Source organism: Notolepis coatsorum (genome assembly GCF_963971535.1).
Source record: "Notolepis coatsorum genome assembly, chromosome: 2".
Classification (NCBI taxonomy): Eukaryota; Metazoa; Chordata; class Actinopteri; order Aulopiformes; family Paralepididae; genus Notolepis; species Notolepis coatsorum.
The window spans coordinates 3,908,547-3,933,048 of NC_140166.1; the positions used below are offsets into that span (position 1 = coordinate 3,908,547).

The 24,502-nt window shown below is 44.9% G+C and overlaps 1 protein-coding gene across 1 annotated transcript in view; it reads left to right on the forward strand.

The window, feature by feature from the left end:
* fnbp1a (formin binding protein 1a) overlaps positions 1-24,502 on the forward strand; it is a gene marked incomplete at its 3' end in the record, with an annotated part of 88,468 nt that overhangs the window by 29,058 nt on the left and 34,908 nt on the right. The window contains exons 4-5 of the mRNA XM_084309308.1: positions 10,538-10,685; positions 17,859-17,921. Coding sequence (XP_084165434.1) covers positions 10,538-10,685; positions 17,859-17,921 — 211 coding nt within the window. The remainder of the gene's footprint in view (positions 1-10,537; positions 10,686-17,858; positions 17,922-24,502) is intronic.

Here is a 24,502-nt window from a genome sequence, read left to right on the forward strand (position 1 = left end):
GCAAACAATGCAGAGAGAAGGGTAAAGACTATACGGTCACCGAGACTAGATAAATGAAATATAAGACACGTCATACTCATCCAGAGGAATATCTTCCGAGGATTTGCATATCCAAATCGACTGCGTGTCCTTCACGACGACAGCATCGTCCTCTTCAACAACCCAAAACAGCGGTGAAGGAGTTTCTCGAGACAATCGAACTGTCGCCGTAAGTTTCGCATTGGCTCTGCATTCTGCCACCAAGAGTGGAGGTAAGACGTTGTTAGGTCCCCTCCTCATGAAAATCGTGTAGTAGAAATATCCATCTATGAAAAGCGTGTGTGTGTTGATGGTTTAGTCAAGATCCACGTGAATCTGTTTTGTATATATCTTTCTGCACACGTTTGCGCTCATACTTCCTGCAACAAAGAGTGACGTCACGCGGACTGTACCATTTGAAAGGGGTTTACCCCACGATAAGACGTCAACACTTGTAAGCTATAATACTATTGCAATGACTGCTTCTCTCAATTCTACACAATTAAGCATGGATGAAATTGAAGAACTATTTTTATGATGGAAGTGGGGGGGGGGGGGGGGGGGGGGAGGTTAAAATAAATGAGGGTAGGAGCTCTGGGCACCACACCATTTATGAAAACGTTAGTATTCTTTAGTTTTTATTTCTCTACTGTTTTCTTTCTCTGGCCTACTAAAAGTGAAGCCAACACAATGTTGTGGGTCTGGGAACCACAACAAGGGTGGATAATTGTATGTTATTGTCTTTTTCTTTATTGTTTGTTATTTTCTTTTCTAAATATCTCAATGCATACAGTGACAATATATGCTTTAGAACAACTTGACATATTCATAAGTAATACTAATAAGATTTTGCAACCATTATGTCGGATTTGATAATAAACTCATGGAATGTCAAAGGCTTGGGTAATCCCATTATAAGGGCAAACAAATTATCTGTTCTAAAAGATAAGATGGTACATATAGCCTTCCTGCAAGAAACATTCTTATCAGAAATTGAACATTTAAAGCTACAAAAGGATTGGGTGGGACAAGTGTATTTTTCTTCATACAAAAGTCACAGTAGGGGAACTGCTATTCTAATAGAAACACGCCATTTAAATTAGAGAAAGAAATCACTGACCCAAATGGGCGATATGTTTTGATTTCAGGTTCTATTAATGGAATATCTACCACTTTCCTTAATATCTACGCTCCTAACACAGATGACCCTGCATTCATGTCAGATATGGTATTGCTTTTCAACGAAAACTGCAAAGGATTTGGGGTCATAGGCGGAGACTTTAACTGTGCACTGAATCAGAAGATGGACAAGACCACACAGTCTAAAAGTAACAAACCAAAGTCCATAAAAGTACTCAAAGGTTTATGCAAAGAAAGTGGCCTAGTTGATGTGTGGCGGGAACTAAATCCAAAGGTTAAAGACTACACTTACTATTCAAACGCCAATGTCTCATATTCTAGGATTGATTACTTTTTGATCTACTCAAGACATCTTCACATGGTAAAAAACTGTTGTATCAATCCAATCACACTATCAGACCATGCGAGAATTGACTTGACCGTTCGTCTGGATGGAGAAAAGTTCACTCGTAGGCAATGGAGATTCAATACCTCATTGCTGAGGGATGAAACATTTAGATAAAAAATGAAGGTATGGATTAAAAATTACATAGATGAAAACAATGGACCCAAACATAATCTGGGAAGCTGCAAAAGCCACTTTAAGAGGACATATTATCTCATACACATCATTTAGTAAAAGGGAAGAAATCACACACACAAAAGAACTAGAAAAAGAAATTGAAAGATGCGAAGCCCTCCATAAAGTTGCAGCAACAGAAGACAACTGTAAACATTTAGTAACTGCCAGAGCCAAATTAAATATCAAGACTACAAATATAATCATGCAACAAATGAATCAGGTTAGACAAAAACACTATGAATTTGGCAATAAACCCAGTAAACTATTAGCCCATCAACTAAAAAAAGAACAAGCCGAAAGGACTATAAAAGCAATTCGGTTCAAGGGCAACATCACACATCATCCAAAAGAAATCAATCAGGCGTATTCCAGGAGTATTACAATATACTATACAAATCTCAAAGTAATTACACACAGGAGGAACTGGATAGATTCTTAGAAGGTATCAAAATGCCAAAGCTCTCAGAATCAGATCAAGAGAGTCTTAATGCACCCTTTACCGAACACCAAATACTAGCAACAATTAATTCAATGCCTATAGACAAAAGTCCAGGACCAGATGGCTTCCCGGCACAGCTATATTAAGAGTACTGGAATGACATGAAACCCATTTTTATTGGAATGATTAACAACTTTGGACGCAACAAGGCACTTCCTCAAACAATGAGCTAGGCAAACTTCACATTACTGCATAAAACGTGGAGGAGGTATTGCCTTCATGTTTAACAACAATTGGAGCGATCCAGCTAACGTGAAGGAATTATCGAACCACTGCTGCCCAGACCTGGAATATATAACCATCAAGTGTCGTCCTTTCTTCCTCCCGAGGGAGTTAACGGCGATCGTCCTGGTCGGAGTGTATATTCCACCGCAAGCCAGCAATAATGTCTCCAATGGAGTCTCCAGACTCCACGACGAGGTAAATAAAATCCAAGCGGCGAACGTTAACGCCGCCATTATAGTGGTGGGTGATTTCAATAGCGCCAATCTGAGAAAGGTATTACCTGACTTCTATCAGCATGTGACTTGTAACACCAGAGGCGGTAACATCCTAGATCACTGTTACACGCAATTCAAGGGTGGATACAAGGCTCATTCTGCTAGTGGCTTTGGTAAGTCAGATCACGCGTCCATTTTCCTTTCACCAAAGTACAAACAGAGAATCAAAAGCACTCCCGTAGTCTCGCGAGAGGTGCAGAAATGGGATTTGACGTCAGAGGAGACGCTCCAGGCTGCGTTTGACTGCACAGACTGGAGCGTGTTCCGCGACACAGATAACATTCATGTCTACACGGAGACAGTGCTGGACTATGTTCGTACTTTGGTGGAAGAAACAATCCCCACTACCACAATGAGAGTTTACCCAAATCAAGAACCCTGGGTAGACAAATCCGTCCGTGAAGCTCTGAGAGCGCGCACCAAAGCATACAACGACGGCCTAGTGGCAGGCAACATGAATGACCACAAGGTGGCGTGATACAACATAAGGAGGACAGTGACAGAGGCCAAACGGCGCTACAAGGATAAAATTGAACTCCAGTTTGAACAGGCTGACTCTAGAGCTATGTGGCAGGGGCTCAAAACGATGACAGACTACAAAGGCGCCTCCCTCAAACTGAACAGTGACATCTCCTTAGCAAATGACCTCAATACCTTCTATGCGAGGTTTGATGCTGGTAATAACAACACCAGCCCACAAGCCACGGCAATGGGGGGGGGGGTCTGCTGCTGATGGAGACTCAGTGTTCAGGGTAACAGAGCATGAGGTGAGGCGGACCTTTAAAAAAGTGAATATCAGGAAGGCAGCAGGTCCGGACGGCATCCCCGGCCGCGTCCTAAAAGTCTGTGCCGACCAACTGGCCCCGGTATTCACTGACATATTTAACCTGTCCTTAGAACAGGCTGTCATCCCCACCTGCCTGAAGAAGTCCACTATTATCCCTGTACCCAAAAAATCCAAGCCTGCTTGCCTCAACAACTACCGCCCTGTAGCTCTCACCTCCATAGCCATGAAGTGCTTTGAGAAGCTAGTAAAGGGCTACATCTGCTCCTCCCTCCCCATCAACATGGACCCCCTGCAATTTGCATACCGCCCCAACAGGTCCACGGAGGACGCCATAGCCCATGTGCTGCACACAGCAGCATCACACCTGGACAAGAGGCAGGGGAACTATGTGAGAATGCTATTCATCGACTACAGCTCGGCATTCAATACCATAGTCCCCTCCATACTCATAGCCAAGCTCAGGAACCTGGGCTTGAACTATGACCTCTGCCAGTGGGTCTTGGACTTCCTGACGGGCAGACCCCAGGTGGTGAGAGCAGGCAACTGCACCTCCTCATCCATCACCCTCAACATAGGGGCCCCCCAGGGCTGTGTTCTGAGTCCCCTCCTCTACTCCCTGTACACACACGACTGTGTGGCTCAGCAGAGTAGCAATACAATCATCAAATTTGCTGACGACACAGTGGTGGTGGGCCTGATCTCTGCCAACGATGAGAGGGCCTACCTGGAAGAGGTCAAGGTCCTGGCGGGATGGTGCCAGGAAAACAGCCTCTCCCTGAACGTCAGCAAAACAAAGGAGATGATTGTGGACTTCAGGAGGTCGGGGGTCAAGGACTACAGCCCCCTCAGCATCGACGGGGCACCGGTTGAGAGAGTCAACAGCTTTAAGTACCTCGGAGCCTACATATCCGAGGACTTGACATGGACCACACACATTGACAGTGTTGTGAAGAAGGCACGACAACGCCTCTACTTCCTCAGGCGACTAAGGAAGTTCCAAGTCAGTCAGAAGATCCTTAAGATCTTCTACTCATGTACAATGGAGAGCATCTTGACTGGCAACATCACCTCCTGGTTTGGGAATAGCACTGCACAAGACCGAAGCAGACTACAAAGAGTGACACGTTCAGCCGAACGCACAATTGGAGGGGGGCTCCCCACCCTCCAGAACATTTACAACAAGCGTTGCAGGGGCAAGGCTAAGAGAATCATTAAAGACTCCAGTCACCCGAACAACTGCCTCTTTGAACTGCTGCGGTCAGGCAAGCGATACCGGAGTCTCAAGGCGAGCACAGAAAGACTCAGAAGAAGCTTCTATCCCCAGGCCATCAGGCTGCTAAACGAACAATGAACACTACACAACAACAACCATCAAACACACATAGCACACACATCCACACGCACACACTCACTTTAAACAAACACACTGTAGCACCCACTCCACACACTTTATAGCACACACCCACTTTAAACAAACACACTGTAGCACCCACTCCCCACACTTTATATTTATTGATGAAGGATTGCACTACAACTCGTACACCTTACTGTAAATTGTACCTAAATTGTACCTCATCCCATTTCTGCTTTGCACTATATAGTACTGTACATTAGTACACTGCATAGTATTGTATATTATATGGTAACTCAGTTACGTCTATTCTGCATCGAACATTGTACATATGTCTATACTGAACACTGTGACCTCATTTTCTACTTCTAAATTACATGCTATACTATGTTATTTGATACTATCTTGTCTAGCACAGTCTCTGGAGCGTAACAGTAAGAAGCATTTTGTATGAAAGTATTCTGTACTTCTGTATGACAACTATTAAAGAAACTTGAAACTTGAAACTTGAAAAGTGGTAAGGATCCATTAGACTGTTCATCATACAGACCCATAAGTCTTTTAGATCATGATTATAAGACTATCACCAAAGCATTAGCGAAAAGACTTGAAACCATCACGCCGAAATTGGTAAACCCAGATCAGGCTGGATTTGTTAAGGGAAGATATGCTACCGATAACATCAGAAGGTTATTAAATATAACCAATCATTTTAATCTAAAACAGAGGACCTCTCTACTCCTATCTCTGGATGCAGAGAAGGCCTTTGACAGAGTCGAGTGGAACTTTCTTTTTAACGTGTTGCAAAAACTTAATATAGGGTCAAATTTTATCCAGTGGATTAAAGCAATTTATCAAACTCCAAAAGCAGCAGTTATTACTAATGGCAATACATCTGATCCGTTTCTCTTAATGAGAGGAACAAGACAGGGGTGCCCAATGTCAAGCTCATTATTCGCAATAATAATAGAAATTTTGGCTGCATCTGTACGAGACAACATTAACATAAAAGGAGTGTATATCGATAAGGTTGAACACAAAATATCTTTATATGCTGACGACATTGTTCTATACATTGAGCAACCAGAAAACTCCTTATTACATCTGTATAACACAATCGAACAATTTGGAAAGTACTCAGGATACAAGATAAATTATAATAAATCTAATGCATGTCTCCTACATATGAAACCAACAAAAGAAATGCAGAAATCCTACCCATTTCGATGGTCACCAGGAGGCTTCAAATACTTTACACTTTACACCGCAATTAAATGATTTATTTGAAAAAAATTACACTCCTCTTACAATTGAAATTAACACAGATCTAGGTAGATGGGACAAACTACCCCTATCCCTTCTAGGAAGGATAAACGTCATCAGGATGAATATCCTTCCGAGATTGAACTTTCTCTTTCAAAATGTACCCTGCTACCTATCTATAACATATTTTAACATATTTGAATAAACGTATCTCAAAATTTATTTGGTCCAATAAAAAACCAAGGATTAAATTACTGACTCTTATGAAACCTGAGTCCATGGGTGGTCTAGGTCTTCCCAATCTCCAACACTACTACTGGTCAGCCCAACTTCGAACTATAGTATCATGGTCATTGGGAGGACCAGACTCACACTGGATACAGATAGAAGCGGGACAGGTTGATCCTTTACCTCTAAACTCTCTTTTTTTTATAAAGAATTTTGACAAAATAGAAAATATAAAGCAATATTTCACGGTTGTGAATACCCTATCTGCATGGAAAGATTGCTCGAAAAAGTTTGGCATAACTAAATGCATCTCTGTTTATTCACCTATTCATCAAAACCCTGACCTAAAAAAATATTTTCATTCAACTGATATAAACAAGTGGAGACACTTGGGGGTAACTCAACTTAAAGACATTTTTCATAAAAACTGGAAATTAAAAGCATTTCAGGAGCTAAGAGAAGAATACAACATTCCTAACTCAGACTTCTTAAAATATATGCAAATTCAAAGCACGTTAAGTTCACTTACTAAAGAAAACAAGTTAAGCTTTGAAATGACAGAATTGGAAGAAAAACGAACTACCTCATCCACAATTAAAGGTAAAATCAGTGAACTATATGAAATTCTAACTAATGAATGCCAAACAGTCTTCCCAGCTCTATTAAGATGCTGGGAGACGGACCTGGCAACGAAATTTGAAGAAAACAATTGGCAAGATATCTGTGATCGAACTTTCTTTCCCTTTACAAGCAATAAGATCAAAGAAAGTAATTTCAAATGTATTCATAAATTCTACCTTACTCCTGTAAAAATGCACAAAATCTCGAAAGAAAACTCACCAAATTGCCCAAGATGTAAAATTAAAGAAGGAACATTTCTGCATATGTTCTGGCAATGTAGCAAATTGAAGCATTTCTGGAACAAGATCCACTTATTTACTAAATCTGTCATGGAGTTGGAATTTGAGTTATCACCATGTGTCTGTCTATTAAATAATATAACAAACTGCCACTTAGACCAAAAGAAATGCAGACTGTTGGTATACATACCATATTTTGCAAATAAATGTATACTTCTTCTATGGAAAAATGAAATCTCACCAACATTCAATATGTTCATAGAACAAATATCTCAGTTTCTTCCCTTAGAAAAGATAACGCTTGAAAAGCACAACCAGGGTCACTTATTTCAAGAACTTTGGAACCCACTCTATACTCAACTGGAAACTCATAATGTAGTCCTATAAATGTGTCATATCTAATATAACAGACGTGGAGTTTTAGCAGATTAGATTAGCTGATCTGTTGAGGCTCTTTGTCTGCGTATAAGTGCCTGGTTGCCTGCGCATGGCTGTCAAACCCTGCCCCCACGGGGTCGGGTCTGGGAAAGGGAGCTAAACACGTAGCGGCCCGGACCCTTCTCTGTCGGAGTAACCATCGATAAGCGGGTGTGAGCAACTGGGTGCTATAAAATGTCACTGTTTACAATACCGACATTTGCACTTTTATTCCTTATTACTTATTTACTTATGATTGACCTACTGTCCCTTTATTTTATTTTTACTATTATTATTTTCTTTTTTTGTTGTTTAATTGTTTATTTGTGTGTATGTGTGCCTGTGTGCCTGTATGTGGGCAAGTGTATGTGTGTATGTGTGTGTGTGTGTATGCCTGTATGCGCGTGTGTGCGCGTGTACGTGTGTGTATGTCCCAGTGTGTGTGAGTGTGAGTGAGAGATGGGAGAATGGATTGAGTGGGGAGCACAAGGAAAATTGTTAAAAATTGTTCATGAGAGTGACACTGAACATTCTGTAGATCTGTCGATTGAATGTGAAACCTCATGAAAAAAATAAAAAGATTTAAAACAGACTACACCTCCCTATTATCCAATGTTGTTGCAGGTTTTTAGGCATCGCCCTGCACCCATCCTTCTTTTTTGTTTGGTTGGTTAATCTATTTTTCTTCTATTGTTGCTGTTGTTGTTGTATCTGTTTGTCTATATGATGCATCAAATAAATTGTATTTTGAATAGAAAGAAACACAATAAATTGGATTTTCTGAGCCATTATCAGAGAGGAGTGCTCGCCATTCAATCACTGAAATGTCCAGTTCTGTTCATTAACAAACTACTATCCACCTGCAGTTACAGCTTGCCTTAGGCTGCGGTTACATTAGGGCCAAAACGATTAGTTTTCATTTAGCTTTTCAGAACACTGCGTAATGGCAGGCAAGTTAGACGCCGTTTTGTCTCGTGAGCACCGAGTGATGTATATACATGTAGTACAATGCCAAAGCAGTAGGTGGCGATGTAGTTCAAACATGAAGGCCATTTTCAACCAATCAGAAAGGTTGAACGCGTCACTACACTTCCTGCTAAAAAAAACAACAAAGCCACCATCTTTAAATACCTCGCATGAGCCATTTAGCAACATAGCATTTATTTTTCAGCAAGAAACAAAAGTGCAATAAACAAAAACTGATACATTCACTGTGTGTTCTGCCTCATTTGTTGATGAAAACAAAACCAACATCAACACAATTTACCACCAAGAGCAGAGAGTTTAGTCTCACAAAAAGATCGCCGATTTTGTTAGCTTACCTGCTAACGTGATTGGGATATGCCATTATAACAGTATAGCATTGTGGCTATCGTACATGAACCTAGTAACGTTAACACATTGGCGACCGCTGGGGCCCGTCTAATATAATGGTTGAGGACCAGCATTTGTAAACAAACCAGTGTCTTTTTGTACAGCTAAATCTATACTTTATAGTATTGCTATCTGTCCATTCTCATTGTCAATTGAGTTCATAAACCGTCCCGTCAAAATGGCCTAAAGAAAAAAAAATTCATCAATAGGTCATTTTATAGCGCCGTGAATATAAGGATTATAGCGGATTTTGTCTCGTATATGTTCTGGAAGGCTAGTTATAGGGCTAATAGCTGCTAACGTTATATCAAACGGCATTTCCGTTTTACAGATGCTAAAGAAATAACTCAAACTGCATATCATCGGGAATGTCCCAAAGCATGTATGCATGAAAGGGGGGGGGGGGGGGGGCGGGGGACGTCGTTTATTATTATTTATTACCAATAGCAGTGTTCGTCTAACTAGCCACATACGCCGATCGGCTGGCTGCGTATCTTAGCAAGCTCTGATCCGGCTGTAATTTACGTGAAAAAGATCTTACCATGAGCCGGTGGGATACCCCCGAGCATTTCCCCGTTATCGATCGGCATCTGGTAGATCGATATGTCCATTTGCTGATCATAAATCCCCTTATTCCATGGTGAAATCTGCGATTCGAAACGTAATGCACGGTACAGGATGCTGATTCAGAATCCGGGTACTAAAAATCTCCATTGAAAGGAAAAAAAATAAAGTTATCCATTCGCCCACAGGGCATACTGCAGTGGAGCGAGGGCGCCCCTAAGAGGATCTGGCTGGTATTGCACATCCTCGAATTCACAGACTATGGAATATATGCAGTGCCGCTCCGCGACCTTGACCCGGTTATTAAAATGGAATAAAAGCAATAACAACTTGCCACGGCTTTATACGTGATTCTGTCCACAACGCATGGATTCGAAACCCGTATTAACTCGTGGTCAGGCGGCAAAGGGTTAATGCTAGTAGAATGAATGGATGAAAACGTTATTTAACACAGTGCAGATTGGTACAATACAATACGGCTCAATACAAACAATTGTTAAGGGGATGCAGACTGTTGTAGTTTGGACTGGGTTCCTTATAACAATAACTTGACAACACGTGAGCTTAGTTTAGCCGCAGCTACAGGTAATCTGAGGAGGACGCAGCTGATATCCTGTGTAGGTCCAGCCAGGGGAGAATTTGGCGTCGGTGTCTACTACTGCGCATGGGCATTGGGCAAGAACGGCTCCGTATCCGGCTTGCGCAAATTACATGGCACTGTTGTCGGCGAGTTTCCAAAACGAAAACACCCTTTCAGCGTTGTCGCTAGGAAAACGTGTTTTCCTGCCAAAACGGCGTTTCCTTTTAACTTGGACATGCAAACGTAATCATTCGAAAATACAACGTTGCTGTTTTCCCCCAGTGTAACCATGGCCTTAGTGTATAGCCGTTATCAATATATAATCAAATAATCATCATCACCATCTTCTTCCTCTTCTTCCTCCTCCTCTTCTCCTCCTCCTCTATGTGTTCAGGTTTTCTTCCTGCCGTGCGTTTGTGGCGACCCTGAGAGAGCTGGGTGACTACGCTGGCCAGAGGGAGGTCATCGCTGAGAACCTCCACACACACATCACCAGCGAGCTCAGCCGGTACACACAGGAGCTGAAGGCAGAGCGCAAGTCGGTAAAACACACACACACGCACGCACACATGCACACACACACACACGCGCACGCACACGCACACACACACGCACAGTATCAGAGTGAAATAACCAGTGCATTACCACAGTGAAATAACCAGCGCATTACCACAGTGAAATAACCAGCGCATTACCACAGTGAAATAACCAGCGCATTACCACAGTGAAATAACCAGTGCATTACCACAGTGAAATAACCAGTGCATTACCACAGTGAAATAACCAGTGTATTACCACAGTGAAATAACCAGTGCATTACCACAGTGAAATAACCAGTGTATTACCACAGTGAAATAACCAGTGTATTACCACAGTGAAATAACCAGTGTATTACCACAGTGAAATAACCAGTGTATTACCACAGTGAAATAACCAGTGCATTACCACAGTGAAATAACCAGTGCATTACCACAGTGAAATAACCAGTGTATTACCACAGTGAAATAACCAGTGCATTACCACAGTGAAATAACCAGCGCATTACCACAGTGAAATAACCAGCGCATTACCACAGTGAAATAACCAGTGCATTACCACAGTGAAATAACCAGTGCATTACCACAGTGAAATAACCAGTGTATTACCACAGTGAAATAACCAGTGTATTACCACAGTGAAATAACCAGTGCATTACCACAGTGAAATAACCAGTGCATTACCACAGTGAAATAACCAGTGCATTACCACAGTGAAATAACCAGTGCATTACTACAGTGAAATAACCAGCGCATTACCACAGTGAAATAACTGGTTACTCTGGTAACCAGCTCATCACCAGAATGCAGTTGACAAGTTGGCTTTGTTCTTCGCTATCTTTTTCTGAAACCTTGCCTTGTGTTTTCTCCAGTGTCTTCCTCTGACCAAAACAAATACCTCCACGACCAAAACCTGTGTCACTTCTTGCGTGTGTTTTTGTGACAAAGCGTAGTTTGGAGACGGACTCGTCTGGGATTCCTCCTGGTGAAAGATCTTGTAGTGTGTGAACCCTGTCACTGATCAGTCATGTAGTCTGAAACGACATCACAATGACTTCAAGATCCCCGGCGGAGTTGTGCTGTGTGAACAGTGAACAGCAGTTTGTAATAATAATAATAATAATAATAATAATAATTATAATAATAATAATAATAATAATAATAATAATAATAATAATAATAATAATAATAATAATAATAATAATAATAATAATAATACATTTTATTTGTAGTGCACTCTACATTTCACAATGAAATCTCAGAGTGCTACTACAGGTTAAAAACAAAGCGAAGGCCAGATCTCCCATGGTGCGGAGCCTGGTCCTGGGTTGTCAAGTCAAGAGTTTTATTTGTCACGGCATACGAGTATACAATGAAATGCGGGTGGTCTTGCCCGCAACGATGTGCAATACAGTGGTACAACATATAATAGAATCCAATACAAAAAACATTGTGCAATAACAGGTAACAGGTAACATGGTGTGACATCTCGGTATTTGTACATAGTTATTTACAGAGCATATAGGACATGCTAGGTAGCTTTGGTAGTGCAATACACTGTTACTGTTGCTAATACTAATTTAAGTGTGGGTGTGTGCGGCATGAGTGTGTGCCCGCTCATGTTAAAGTGTTAAAGTGGCTGCTAGTGTGTGAGTGTGCACAGCGTGCGTGTCGTGTGTGTGCTCATGTGTGCTTATGTGTGGATAGTTCAGTGTTCTGTGGTACTCAATGTTCATTGTTCAAGACTCTGATGGCCTGGGGGAAGAAGCTGAGCCTAAGCCTCTCTGTCCTAGTAGCTGGGGTTCGCAGGCATCTGCCTGACCTCAGCAGCTGAAACAGGCTGTTATTGGGGTGGTGGGGGTCTTTCATTATTCTGCAGGCTCTGGATTTGCACCTCTTGTTGTATAGAACCTGCAGGGGAGGTAGTGCAATACCCGTGGTACGCTTGGCTGAGTGCACCACTCTCTGTAGGGCCTTCTTGTCCTGTGCCGTGCTGTTTCCATACCAGGCAGTGATGTTTCCGGTCAAGATGCTCTCTACAGCTCCTGAGTAGAAGGACTGGAGTATCTTCCCCGATACTCTGAACTTCCTTAACTGTCTCAGGTGGTAGAGGCGCTGTTTCGCCTTCTTTACTACTGTGTCTATGTGTGTTGACCATGTCAGATCCTCTGAGATGTGGACCCCCAGGTACTTAAAGCTGCTCACCCTGTCCACGGTAGCCCCGTTAATCATCAGTGGTGTGTGTGTCTCCTGCTGTCCTCTCCTATAATCCACGATCAGCTCCTTGGTTTTACCAATGTTCAGGAGCAGGCTGTTGTCCTGGCACCAGCGTTCCAGTACCTCAACCTCCTCCCGGTAGGCCTTCTCGTCGTTGTCCGAGATCAGCCCCACCACCACCGTGTCGTCTGCGAACTTCACTATGGAGTTGGAGCTGAACTTGGCCACACAATCGTGTATGTAGAGTGAGTACAGCAGGGGGCTCAGAACACAGCCCTGGGGGGACCCGATGCTCAGGGTGATGGTGTTGGAGGTCTGACCCCCCACCCTGACCGCCTGGGGTCTTTCACTCAGAAAGTCCAGTACCCAGGCGCTCAGGGCGGAGCTCAGACCCAGCTCGATCAGCTTGTCCACCAGTCTGGTGGGGACTATGGTGTTGAACGCTGAGCTGTAGTCAATGAACAACAGTCTCACATAGCCCCCCTTCTGACGGTCAAGGTGAGAGAGGGTGCTGTGCAGTACCTGGGAGACCGCGTCGTCAGTGGACCTGTTTGTCCTGTATGCAAATTGCATAGGGTCCATATCACTGGGGAGGGAGGCACAAATGTGGTCCTTGACCAGCCTCTCGAAACATTTCATGACCACAGAGGTGAGTGCCACCGGTCTGTAGTCATTTGGACATGTTGGGGAGGGTTTCTTCGGTACAGGGATGATGGTAGACATCTTGAAGCAGGCAGGGACCACTGACTCCGCCAGGGATTGATTAAATATGGCGGTGAACACCGGGGCCAGCTGGTTGGCACAGGACTTAAGTATGCGTCCTGTTATACCATCTGGGCCAGCAGCCTTCCTGGTGTTCACCTGCATAAATGCTCTTCTCACACTGTGTTCCGACAACGAGAGAGCGTCCCCGCCCCCCCGCGGTTGCCCCCCCCCCCCCCTCCACAACAGCCGGCGCGCCAGTGACGTCACTAGCCGGAGAGCCAGCAGCGCCAGTTGCTGGAGGAGTGTAGGGTGCGGGTGGAGGATTGGGGGGTGAGGAGTTCCTTAAGGTAGGGGGGGGACTTCTGTGAAGACACTGGTGACTGAGGAGGGACACCTTAAATACAATCCTACAGTATATTCCATGGGGAGTCAGTGCAGTGTAGGCTGCTTAAGAAAAGCTATCTAGTATATAATGTGAATTTGAATCCACAGACCAGTTTATGTTCATCATATTGGTTCCACAGGATCAAACCCAACTGACCTTCTCAAATATTTCACTAATTATTTCGTGATAAATCTGATTTAGACAACATTGGCAATCATTTTAACACAGACAGACAATACACCATGGATATTGATATACTGATCAGTCTTAAAACGCATCAACAACCATATTCAATAAATTCTGGAAAACTGGGTCATTTATTCAGGTCAGTGAACATAGCAGCAGGTTGGCCCACACACACACACACACACACACACACACACACACACACACACACACACACACACACACACACACACACACACTCACACACATAGCTAAACAGTAGAGTTGACATTTAATGGAACAGTCTTGTGTTTGGAACAACTGGCTGGAAATAATATGGAGGGAGTGTGTGTGTGTGTGTGTGTGTGTGTGTGTGTGTGTGTGTGTGTGTGTGTGTGTGTGTGTGTGTGTGTGTGTGTGTGTGTGTGTGTGTGTGTGTGTGTGTGTGTGTGTGTGTGTGTGTGTGTGTGTGTGTGTGTGTGTGTGTGTGTGTGTGTGTGTGTGTGTGTGTGTGTGTGTGTGTGTGTGTGTGTGTGTGTGTGTGTGTGTGTGTGTGTGTGTGTGTGTGTGTGTGTGTGTGTGTGTGTGTGTGTGTGTGTGTGTGTGTGTGTGTGTGTGTGTGTGTGTGTGTGTGTGTGTGTGTGTGTGTGTGTGTGTGTGTGTGTGTGTGTGTGTGTGTGTGTGTGTGTGTGTGTGTGTGTGTGTGTGTGTGTGTGTGTGTGTGTGTGTGTGTGTGTGTGTGTGTGTGTGTGTGTGTGTGTGTGTGTGTGTGTGTGTGTGTGTGTGTGTGTGTGTGTGTGTGTGTGTGTGTTGTATCCTGAGTGGAGCTGTCTTTCAGGGAGCAGTGGGTGGAGAGGTGGGTGTGGCTTATCTCTATAACAGAACTAATAGATAAATGAAATGAGTTGACGCTGGGGTGGCGCCGCATCAACCAATTAGGTGATGTTTCAGCTGTCACATGATTGTGACCACACCCTTCTTTGAAAACAATGATCTAGCTAAGCTCAGCTCTGCGCTTGTGATGGTCTGAAAGCACATATTGATATAGACTGCTCTGTCATGGTCTCCAGAATGGAAAGGTCCTCTCTAGAATCATATGATGCTGGTCTAATGGTCTTATAATAGGTTGTCTCTAGAATCATATGATGCTGGTCTAATGGTCTTATAATAGGTCGTCTCTAGAATCATATGATGCTGGTCTAATGGTCTTATAATAGGTTGTCTCTAGAATCATATGATGCTGGTCTAATGGTCTTATAATAGGTTGTCTCTAGAATCATATGATGCTGGTCTAATGGTCTTATAATAGGTCCTCTCTAGAATCATATGATGCTGGTCTAATGGTCTTATAATAGGTCCTCTCAGTCTCATTATCTCACTGTTGCACTGTCTCATTGTCTCATTGTCTCTGTCTCATTATCTCACTGTCTCATTATCTCACTGTCTCACTGTATCACCCAGTTACTGTCTCACCTCACTGTCTCACTATTTCACAGTCATTATCTCACTGTATTATCTCACTGTCTCATTATCTCACTGTCTCATTGTCTCACTGTCTACTATCTCACTGTGTCATTATTTCACTGTGTCATTATCTCACTGTATTATCTCACTCACTGTATTATCTCACTGTCTCATTATCTCACTGTCTCACTATCTCACTGTCTCACTATCTCACTGTCTCACTATATCACTGTCTCACTATCTCACTGTCTCACTATATCACTGTCTCACTATCTCACTGTCTCACTATATCACTGTCTCACTATCTCACTGTCTCACTATCTCACTGTCTCATTATCTCACTGTCTCACTATCTCACTGTCTCACTATCTCACTATCTCACTGTCTCACTATCTCACTATCTTACTGTCTCACTATCTCACTGTCTCACTATCTTACTGTCTCACTATCTCACTGTCTTATTATCTCACTGTCTCACTGTCTTATTATCTCACTGTCTTATTATCTCACTGTCTCACTGTCTTATTATCTCACTGTCTCACTGTCTTATTATCTCACTGTCTCACTGTCTTATTATCTCACTGTCTCACTGTATCACTGTCTTATTATCTCACTGTCTTATTATCTCACTGTCTCACTGTCTTATTATCTCACTGTCTCACTGTCTTATTATCTCACTGTCTCACTGTCTTATTATCTCACTGTCTCACTGTCTTATTATCTCACTGTCTCACTGTCTTATTATCTCACTGTCTTATTATCTCACTGTCTCACTGTCTTATTATCTCACTGTCTCACTGTCTTATTATCTCACTGTCTCACTGTCCTATTATTTCACTGTCTCACTGTCTTATTATCTCATTGTCTTATTATCTCACTGTCTTATTATCTCACTGTCTCACTGTCTTATTATCTCACTGTTTCATGATCTCACTGTCACTGTATCACCCAGTCACTGTCTTATTATCTCACTGTCTCACTGTATCACCCAGTTACTGTCTCACCTCACTGTCTCACTATTTCACAGTCATTATCTCACTGTATTATCTCACTGTCTCATTATCTCACTGTCTCATTGTCTCACTGTCTACTATCTCACTGTGTCATTATTTCACTGTGTCATTATCTCACTGTATTATCTCACTCACTGTATTATCTCACTGTCTCATTATCTCACTGTCTCACTATCTCACTGTCTCACTATCTCACTGTCTCACTATATCACTGTCTCACTATCTCACTGTCTCACTATATCACTGTCTCACTATCTCACTGTCTCACTATATCACTGTCTCACTATCTCACTGTCTCACTATCTCACTGTCTCATTATCTCACTGTCTCACTATCTCACTGTCTCACTATCTCACTATCTCACTGTCTCACTATCTCACTATCTTACTGTCTCACTATCTCACTGTCTCACTATCTTACTGTCTCACTATCTCACTGTCTTATTATCTCACTGTCTCACTGTCTTATTATCTCACTGTCTTATTATCTCACTGTCTCACTGTCTTATTATCTCACTGTCTCACTGTCTTATTATCTCACTGTCTCACTGTCTTATTATCTCACTGTCTCACTGTATCACTGTCTTATTATCTCACTGTCTTATTATCTCACTGTCTCACTGTCTTATTATCTCACTGTCTCACTGTCTTATTATCTCACTGTCTCACTGTCTTATTATCTCACTGTCTCACTGTCTTATTATCTCACTGTCTCACTGTCTTATTATCTCACTGTCTTATTATCTCACTGTCTCACTGTCTTATTATCTCACTGTCTCACTGTCTTATTATCTCACTGTCTCACTGTCCTATTATTTCACTGTCTCACTGTCTTATTATCTCATTGTCTTATTATCTCACTGTCTTATTATCTCACTGTCTCACTGTCTTATTATCTCACTGTTTCATGATCTCACTGTCACTGTATCACCCAGTCACTGTCTTATTATCTCACTGTCTCACTGTCTTATTATCTCACTGTCTCACTGTCTTATTATCTCACTGTTTCATGATCTCACTGTCACTGTATCACCCAGTCACTGTCTTATTATCTCACTGTCTCACTGTCTTATTATCTCACTGTCTTATTATCTCACTGTCTCACTGTCTTATTATCTCACTGTCTCACTGTCTTATTATCTCACTGTCTCACTGTCTTATTATCTCACTGTCTCACTATCTTATTATCTCACTGTCTCACCCAGTCTCTGTCTCATTATCTTCACTGCAGCATTTCCAAGATGGCCGCCGGGCTCAGCACCACATTGAAAACTCATGGAAACAGTTGGAGTCTGTAAGTACCCTCTAACCCTAACCTCTAACCCTAATGACTCCTCTGAAAACACTTCATAAATATAACTATAATAATAAAGATACACAATATGTCCCCTTTAACACATTGGACAACAGACCCGACATATTTCGGGTTAACTCGCCGAACGTTGGGCGCCAAACCCGAAAAAAGTCGGGTTTTCATCATTATTTCTTTTATTCGATATTTCCATTCATAATTCATCCATCCAGCCTGATGTTATCATTGGGAATGGGTCTGAGATCGCAAACGTCCAATACCGCCACCTAACGCCTTGCGGCCGCTATTGCACTCCATTTGAAACTATGTGGCTTGTTGTCTGGGCCGAGCTGTGGCGTGCGGGCAGGGTCTAAATACTCCGGCAAGACAAGCGCTTATAGCGGATGCATCGACGAGGCTCGGGCCCCCCCCGTTCATGTTCAATGCTGGATTACGTTGGAAACACGATCGCAATCAGTATTTGGAATGGCGATCAGATAATTGGATTATTCTTTTTGCAGTACATCATAGACAAGGTAAGGACTATATGTTATCAATCTTGCGTTGATCCGATAATTCTTTCCACGCGATCGGAGCGTGTGTCTATAATATACTGTGTAGCGTATTCCGTTGGTGGCGATCGAAGCATAGAAAAACGAACCCCCCCCCCCCCCCCACCCTTTCATGATGATTGTAGCTGAGGGGTACAATTCCCTGACTGTATTGTTAGATATGATATTTAATACCACTACCTCATGTACTTTAACTTCTGGCCACCCAGTACAAGATATAAGTATGATGAACACTTTCCCACCTGATGAAACGAACCAACACAAATGGACCAAATCGAATATTTAATACAGCAAAGGGTGTATACAACATTCACTTAATTACATTTATGATTTGAAATGTTGAGTATGCACTTTTATGGCAAATGAGTATTCGTAGGTAAATCAACATTGAATGTCCAATCTCTGGTTGCGCAGGGAGTAAGTATACAACCTGGAATATTTAGGAAACGATAGCGATAGTACTTAGATGATTATAGCTGGATACACTAAGGGGGGGGGGGGGGGTCCCGCTGGTTGTAAGACAGTAGGAGGGGGGGGGGGTTAGAGAAGTCGCTGGCGGTATCCCATCTGGCCGACGGTGTCTTGGGAGAATCCAAAGTCTTAGACCCAGTGCCCACAGAACCTCGGGCCGCAGACGAATACAGCTGGACCCTCTGTGGAACGGTATCTGCCGGTCCACAACGGAGAGACGTGGTGCGACCTCACGTGTAGAGCGCCGCCTCACCTGTAGTCCTCTCCGGCGGGTAATTCCAACACTCGACAGTGTTGGCCTTTATCCATGGAATAATCAAAGCACATAAAGCATAATCCAAGAGCCGTGGAAGGCTCGCCGTCGTCGGGTAGAGTAATCCAATATACAGGTCCAGTCGCTCTTGACCCGGAGCTCCTCGGATGCAATCACCACTAGGGGTCTGACCAGCCTGGATAAGCGTCCAGATAACGTCAGGAACGATGGGGGTACTGATAACTGTAGAACTCGAACCGAACGATGCACCATACATAAGTAGACTATTATTAGCTTAATAGAATACGTCCAACTCGACGGTATGGTGCCAAACTATGACCATTCAACTATTAATCTACACGATATCTCAATGCCTATTCTGGGCCAAGTAGGCCTTACTACACCGCACATGCTTCGTGGGGAGGCTTTTGCGTCTGTCACTCTGTTGGAGGGTAAAGAACTGGACTAAAAGAAAGTTCTACTTTACGAGCGCCATATATATATGCGCTATGAACAAATAGTACCACACGTATTTCGCCCGGCATATTACTGCGCGGAACCGGGGGTTGCCTCGACATGTTAGGCGGCACGATTGAACTTGAACCTAGGGGTATGGCAACCTGGCGCCAGGTTCTCGTCCAATGGTAGAATGAAACTATTATGGGCTGTTTAGTAGAAACAGGGATATTCAATGCATATTGTACAAGGAATATACAGGGGATATCAAACGATATACAAATACAATTAAATATATATATATAAATAAATATACATATTCGGTTTAATCTGATCCTTCACAACAGCCGCCCCCTAATTAGTCCCACCTAATTAGCTAAGCAGAGACAGATTTAACCGCACTGTCTTCCACTCAAGGTCCGCTGTAAGGTCAGTCAACTCACAAAGTCATAGGGTCATGGTCATCATCGATAGTATCTGGGAGTCGGGGCAGTTCTATGAGCCTCGCCACGGGCCGTGTGTAGGTGCGCCCTTGGACGAGTACTTCAGCTGCTCGGACCTTGCCATCGGCACCGGTGATCACTTTGCTTACGCGGCCAGCCGGCCACATAGCTCTGGGGAGTGACTGGTCAACTATCATGACGACTGTTCCTTCTGTCAAATTGTCTCTCTCTTTTACCCACTTCTGGCGGGTCTGTAGAGACGGTAGGTAGTGAAGTAGGAAGCTGCTCCAAAACTTGTCAGCTAGTACTTGGCTGTACCTCCACATTCTTCGGCCGTTCGCTTCTTCGGGCCTGTACATTGTCTGGGGTAGCGCGGGGTCCAGCCGCCCCATTAGGAGTGTGTTGGGGGTGACTGGGTCGACATCTGCTACATCACTGGAGACGTAACCGAGGGGCTTTGAGTTCAATACTCCCTCGATCTCCGTGAGGACTGTCATTAGGACTTCCTCTGCCACAGTCTGGGCTCCGAGTACGGCATACAGGGCTGTCTTTATAGAACGTACTTCTCGTTCCCAGGTTCCACCGAAGTGGGGTGCGTTCGGGGGATTAAACTGGAAGTCAACCTGGGCTGGAGCGAGGTGGGTCTTAAGTTCTGGGCCCATAGCTTGGAAGCTCTCTCTCAGCTCTCTTTCTCCGCCTTTGAAGTTGGTCCCGTGATCAGACAACAATGTAGACGGTTGTCCTTTCCGTGATATGAATCTCCGGAAGGCCATAAGGAATGAGTCTGTGCTCATGGTCGGAAGGAGCTCGATATGTATCGCTCTGGTGGTCATGCATTTGAATACAATACCCCACCGCTTCTCGGTGCCTCTTCCTCTCTTTATATACAACGGGCCAAAACAGTCCATGCCTGTGGAGTGGAATGGCTTGTCGCCGATTCGGAGGCGACAGGGGGGTAGGTCAGCCATCCGTGGTATGCTGGGCTGCGCGCGCCACTTACGGCAGTCTAGACAGGTTCGCTGGAAGCGCCGTACTGCTTCTCTCCCTTGTAATATCCAATAACGACGTCTGATCTCCGCGAAGACTCTCTCTGCTCCTGCGTGGTGCACATCCTCGTCGTATTTCTTTATGATCAGCTCTGTGACCTTGTGTCGGCTGTTCAAGACGATCGGGTGCTTAATGTCATCTGGTAGATCGGGGGCTCTCCGCAGGCGACCACCCACTCTGATGAGATTATGTGCGTCACTCTCTGGTGCCAGGTGAATCAGTCTGCTGTCTGATGGGACGGGGTTTCCTCCCTGTAGACAGTCTAGCTCATCGGGGAACGAGTCTCTCTGGGCTCGTTGTAGTAGAAGAAGTTCTGCTTCTTCGTAGTCAGCTGCTGACATGTCAGTGGTGGACTGAATCTCTGGGTGGTGCCGCAGGAATGTCCTTTGTTGCGCACTCTCTAGGGTAATGCAGTCATCTATGTTCGGGTCTGTGGAGGCGACAGTGCTCAGTCCACAGAACATGGGCTTTTTGTTCTCAGCCTCCTCGCTACTTGCTTCCCTCGGGGTGGGCATAGGCCAATCTCCTTCCGGGAGCTGGAGGAATGCTGGTCCGTCACTGTAGATGTTGCGACGGGTTAGGTCATCCAGGGACATTCCCCGGGTGATGACGTCAGCTGGGTTGTGTTTGGTATCCACATACCTCCAGCTTGCTTCTTCTGTTAGTTCCTGAATCTCGGTGACTCTGACTCCCACGAAGACTTTGTATCTGCATGAATCAGACTTAATCCATGTGAGTACTGTCGTGGAATCTGACCACAAGATTGTTCTATGCACCGGAATGGTGAGTTCACGTTGGATTAACGTGGCTAGATGCGCTCCTGCGAGGGCTGCGCAGAGCTCTAGACGTGGGATAGATTGTTGCTTACGTGGGGCTATCCTTGAGCGGGCCAGTATGAAAGCAGTGTGTATCTCTCCTCCCATCTCTTGGGCACGCAAATAAGCAACCGATCCGTAGGCTACTTCGGAGGCATCGCTGAAGACGTGTAGCTCAATCTCGCATGTCTCTGGCCTCACTGTGGATGGGAAGTAGCTGCGGCGTATATTGACACCTGGGAGTGAGCGGAGTTCCGTCTCCCACTCTCTCCATGTTGAGGCAAGGTGTGCGGGTATTGGGTCGTCCCAGCCCTGGTCCTTGTCCCATAGTGCTCGTACAATCATCTTTGCCCTGGTGGTGTAAGGTAGAATACATCCCAGCGGGTCATATTGTCTGGCGAGTGTTCTGTACACACTCCGTCTGGTGGTCGGTATCGCCGCCGACCTTCCTTGCTCTGGAGCCAAGGGTTTGTGTCTATAGTGGAGCGAGTCTGTTTTGAAGCGCCAGACTAATCCTAGTGTCATTTCTTGGGCTTCTCCTGGGATTGTCGCCATCCAGGTCTCGCTGCTGGCAGCCTTGTCTGCGGAGGAGAGGCTGCGCAATACGTGCGGGTCACTGCTGGCCCACTGCCTGAGATCAAAGCCTCCTTTGATTAGGGAGGCGCGTAACTTGATTAGGAGAGCCTCGGCTTCTTCTTGAGTCGAGACGCTTTGTAGACAGTTGTCTACGTAGAAACTGTTCTTCACACTGTGTTGGACCTCTTCATCTGCTGCTGGGTCCTCTGTGACGTGTTTCTGTAGTGCAAATAATACTGGGGGGTCGCTGCTGGCCTGCTGCCGGAGATCAAAGCCGTCTTTGATCAGGGAGGCGCGGAGCAGCGCACGGCGTCGCCAGTCTATTTTCTTCTCGACAGGCTGCAGGAGTGTGGTGTCTCCTTCTTCCACTCTGGAGTGGAGGCAGCTAGTGGCTGCGGTTCGGTTGAGAGATTTAGCGAGGGGGCCTTGCAATGTCCATCCTAGGCGGGTCTCGACTGCGGCAGGACAGCCCCGGGGACCTGTATGGACCCGGTCAATCGGGACTATGAGTTCTGCATGGTCGGAGCCTATCAACAGGGTCGGGGTAGCGCCATCTATGAGCGGGATAGGTAATTGGCGCAGGTGCACATATTTATCCATCAACTTGGTGACAGGGTAGGTGTACTGCGAGAGTCCTATTTCTTGGCTGGTGAAAGCATTTGTGATCTTGTACCGTCGCTCTGGCTGCCCGTTGGCTGCGATAGTGAAGGAGACATTCTCGCCCTTTATCGTCTTTAAATCTCTTCTTATTGTCCGAATCGTCATTTCGTTCTTGCTCCCCCGCAGTCCCAGTTGAGTCGCAGCGGAGGCGAGCAGAAGGGTCTTCTCTGACCCGTCATCAAGGACAGCGTAAGTGTCCATGACTTTATTCTGGTAGCTCAATGTCACACGGACTACCTTTAAGAGCACTTGAGCTCCGTTGCTGCTGGCGGGGTCAATGTACATGACACTTGCCTTGGTGCCGCTCCGTGGTGCAGGTATAGGCCGTCTTCCGTTACTATCGTGTAGTATATCTAGATGGGCTCCATCGCACCGGCTGCACCTTTTCTTTAGGCGGCATTCGGCTGCCATGTGGGGCCGCGCACATCGATAACAGCGCCGGTTGGACTTTATCCATTGGCTCACTTCTTCTGCATTCATCTTTGTGAATGAGTCACATTGTGACAGCCAGTGTTCTTTCTCACAGTAGGGACACGCTATCTTCCACTTCTCCTTTCTCGAGGGGGTGCTGTGACTCTTACTGCTCGGTACTGACTCTGATTGGTGCATGACAGTCACCGATCTTCTTCCATCACTTATTCTCCTGGGTCCCTCTCTGGAGCTTGGCGTGCTCCGCCCGAAGGTGTCCAGTCGTAAGCTGCTGACCTCTCTCGCCAAGAAGTCGGCCAGATCAAGGAGGGATGGCTCGGGGCCGTCGGGATCTCGGTAGTCCCTCTGCCGCCGAAAACGCTCCTGTCTTGCGGGTGGCAGCTTCTCCAAAATCCTCTCAACGTTAGAGTTGGCGTACAGCTCATGCCTGCCCTTCTCCCGTTGAGCTCCCAGCATCCCCACCAGGGACTGCACTTTGATTGACAGGTCGTCCAGTGAGCGATTGTCTGTGGCTGGGGGTAGGCGGTCAATATGCCTTATCTCCTGGATTACGTAATCCCATATACGTCCATATCTTTGATCCAGCACTGCAAGGGCCGCTGTGTATGGGGTCGAGGAGGTAGCATAGGCTAGCGCTATATTGTGCGCTCGCGGTACTTTCAGGTGCTTCAATAATATTGCATACTTGTGGCGTTCATCAACGACATCCACCATCATTGTCTCTAAACACATCCGGAGCTCCGTGTACTGTGCTCGACTCTCATAGGCGAAGTCTGGGAATGACGGCGTGGCGTTGTATGACGCCGTGGATGGCGGATACATCGGCGAGCGTTGGGGGAGAGACCTCCTGGGCGAGTCCCCT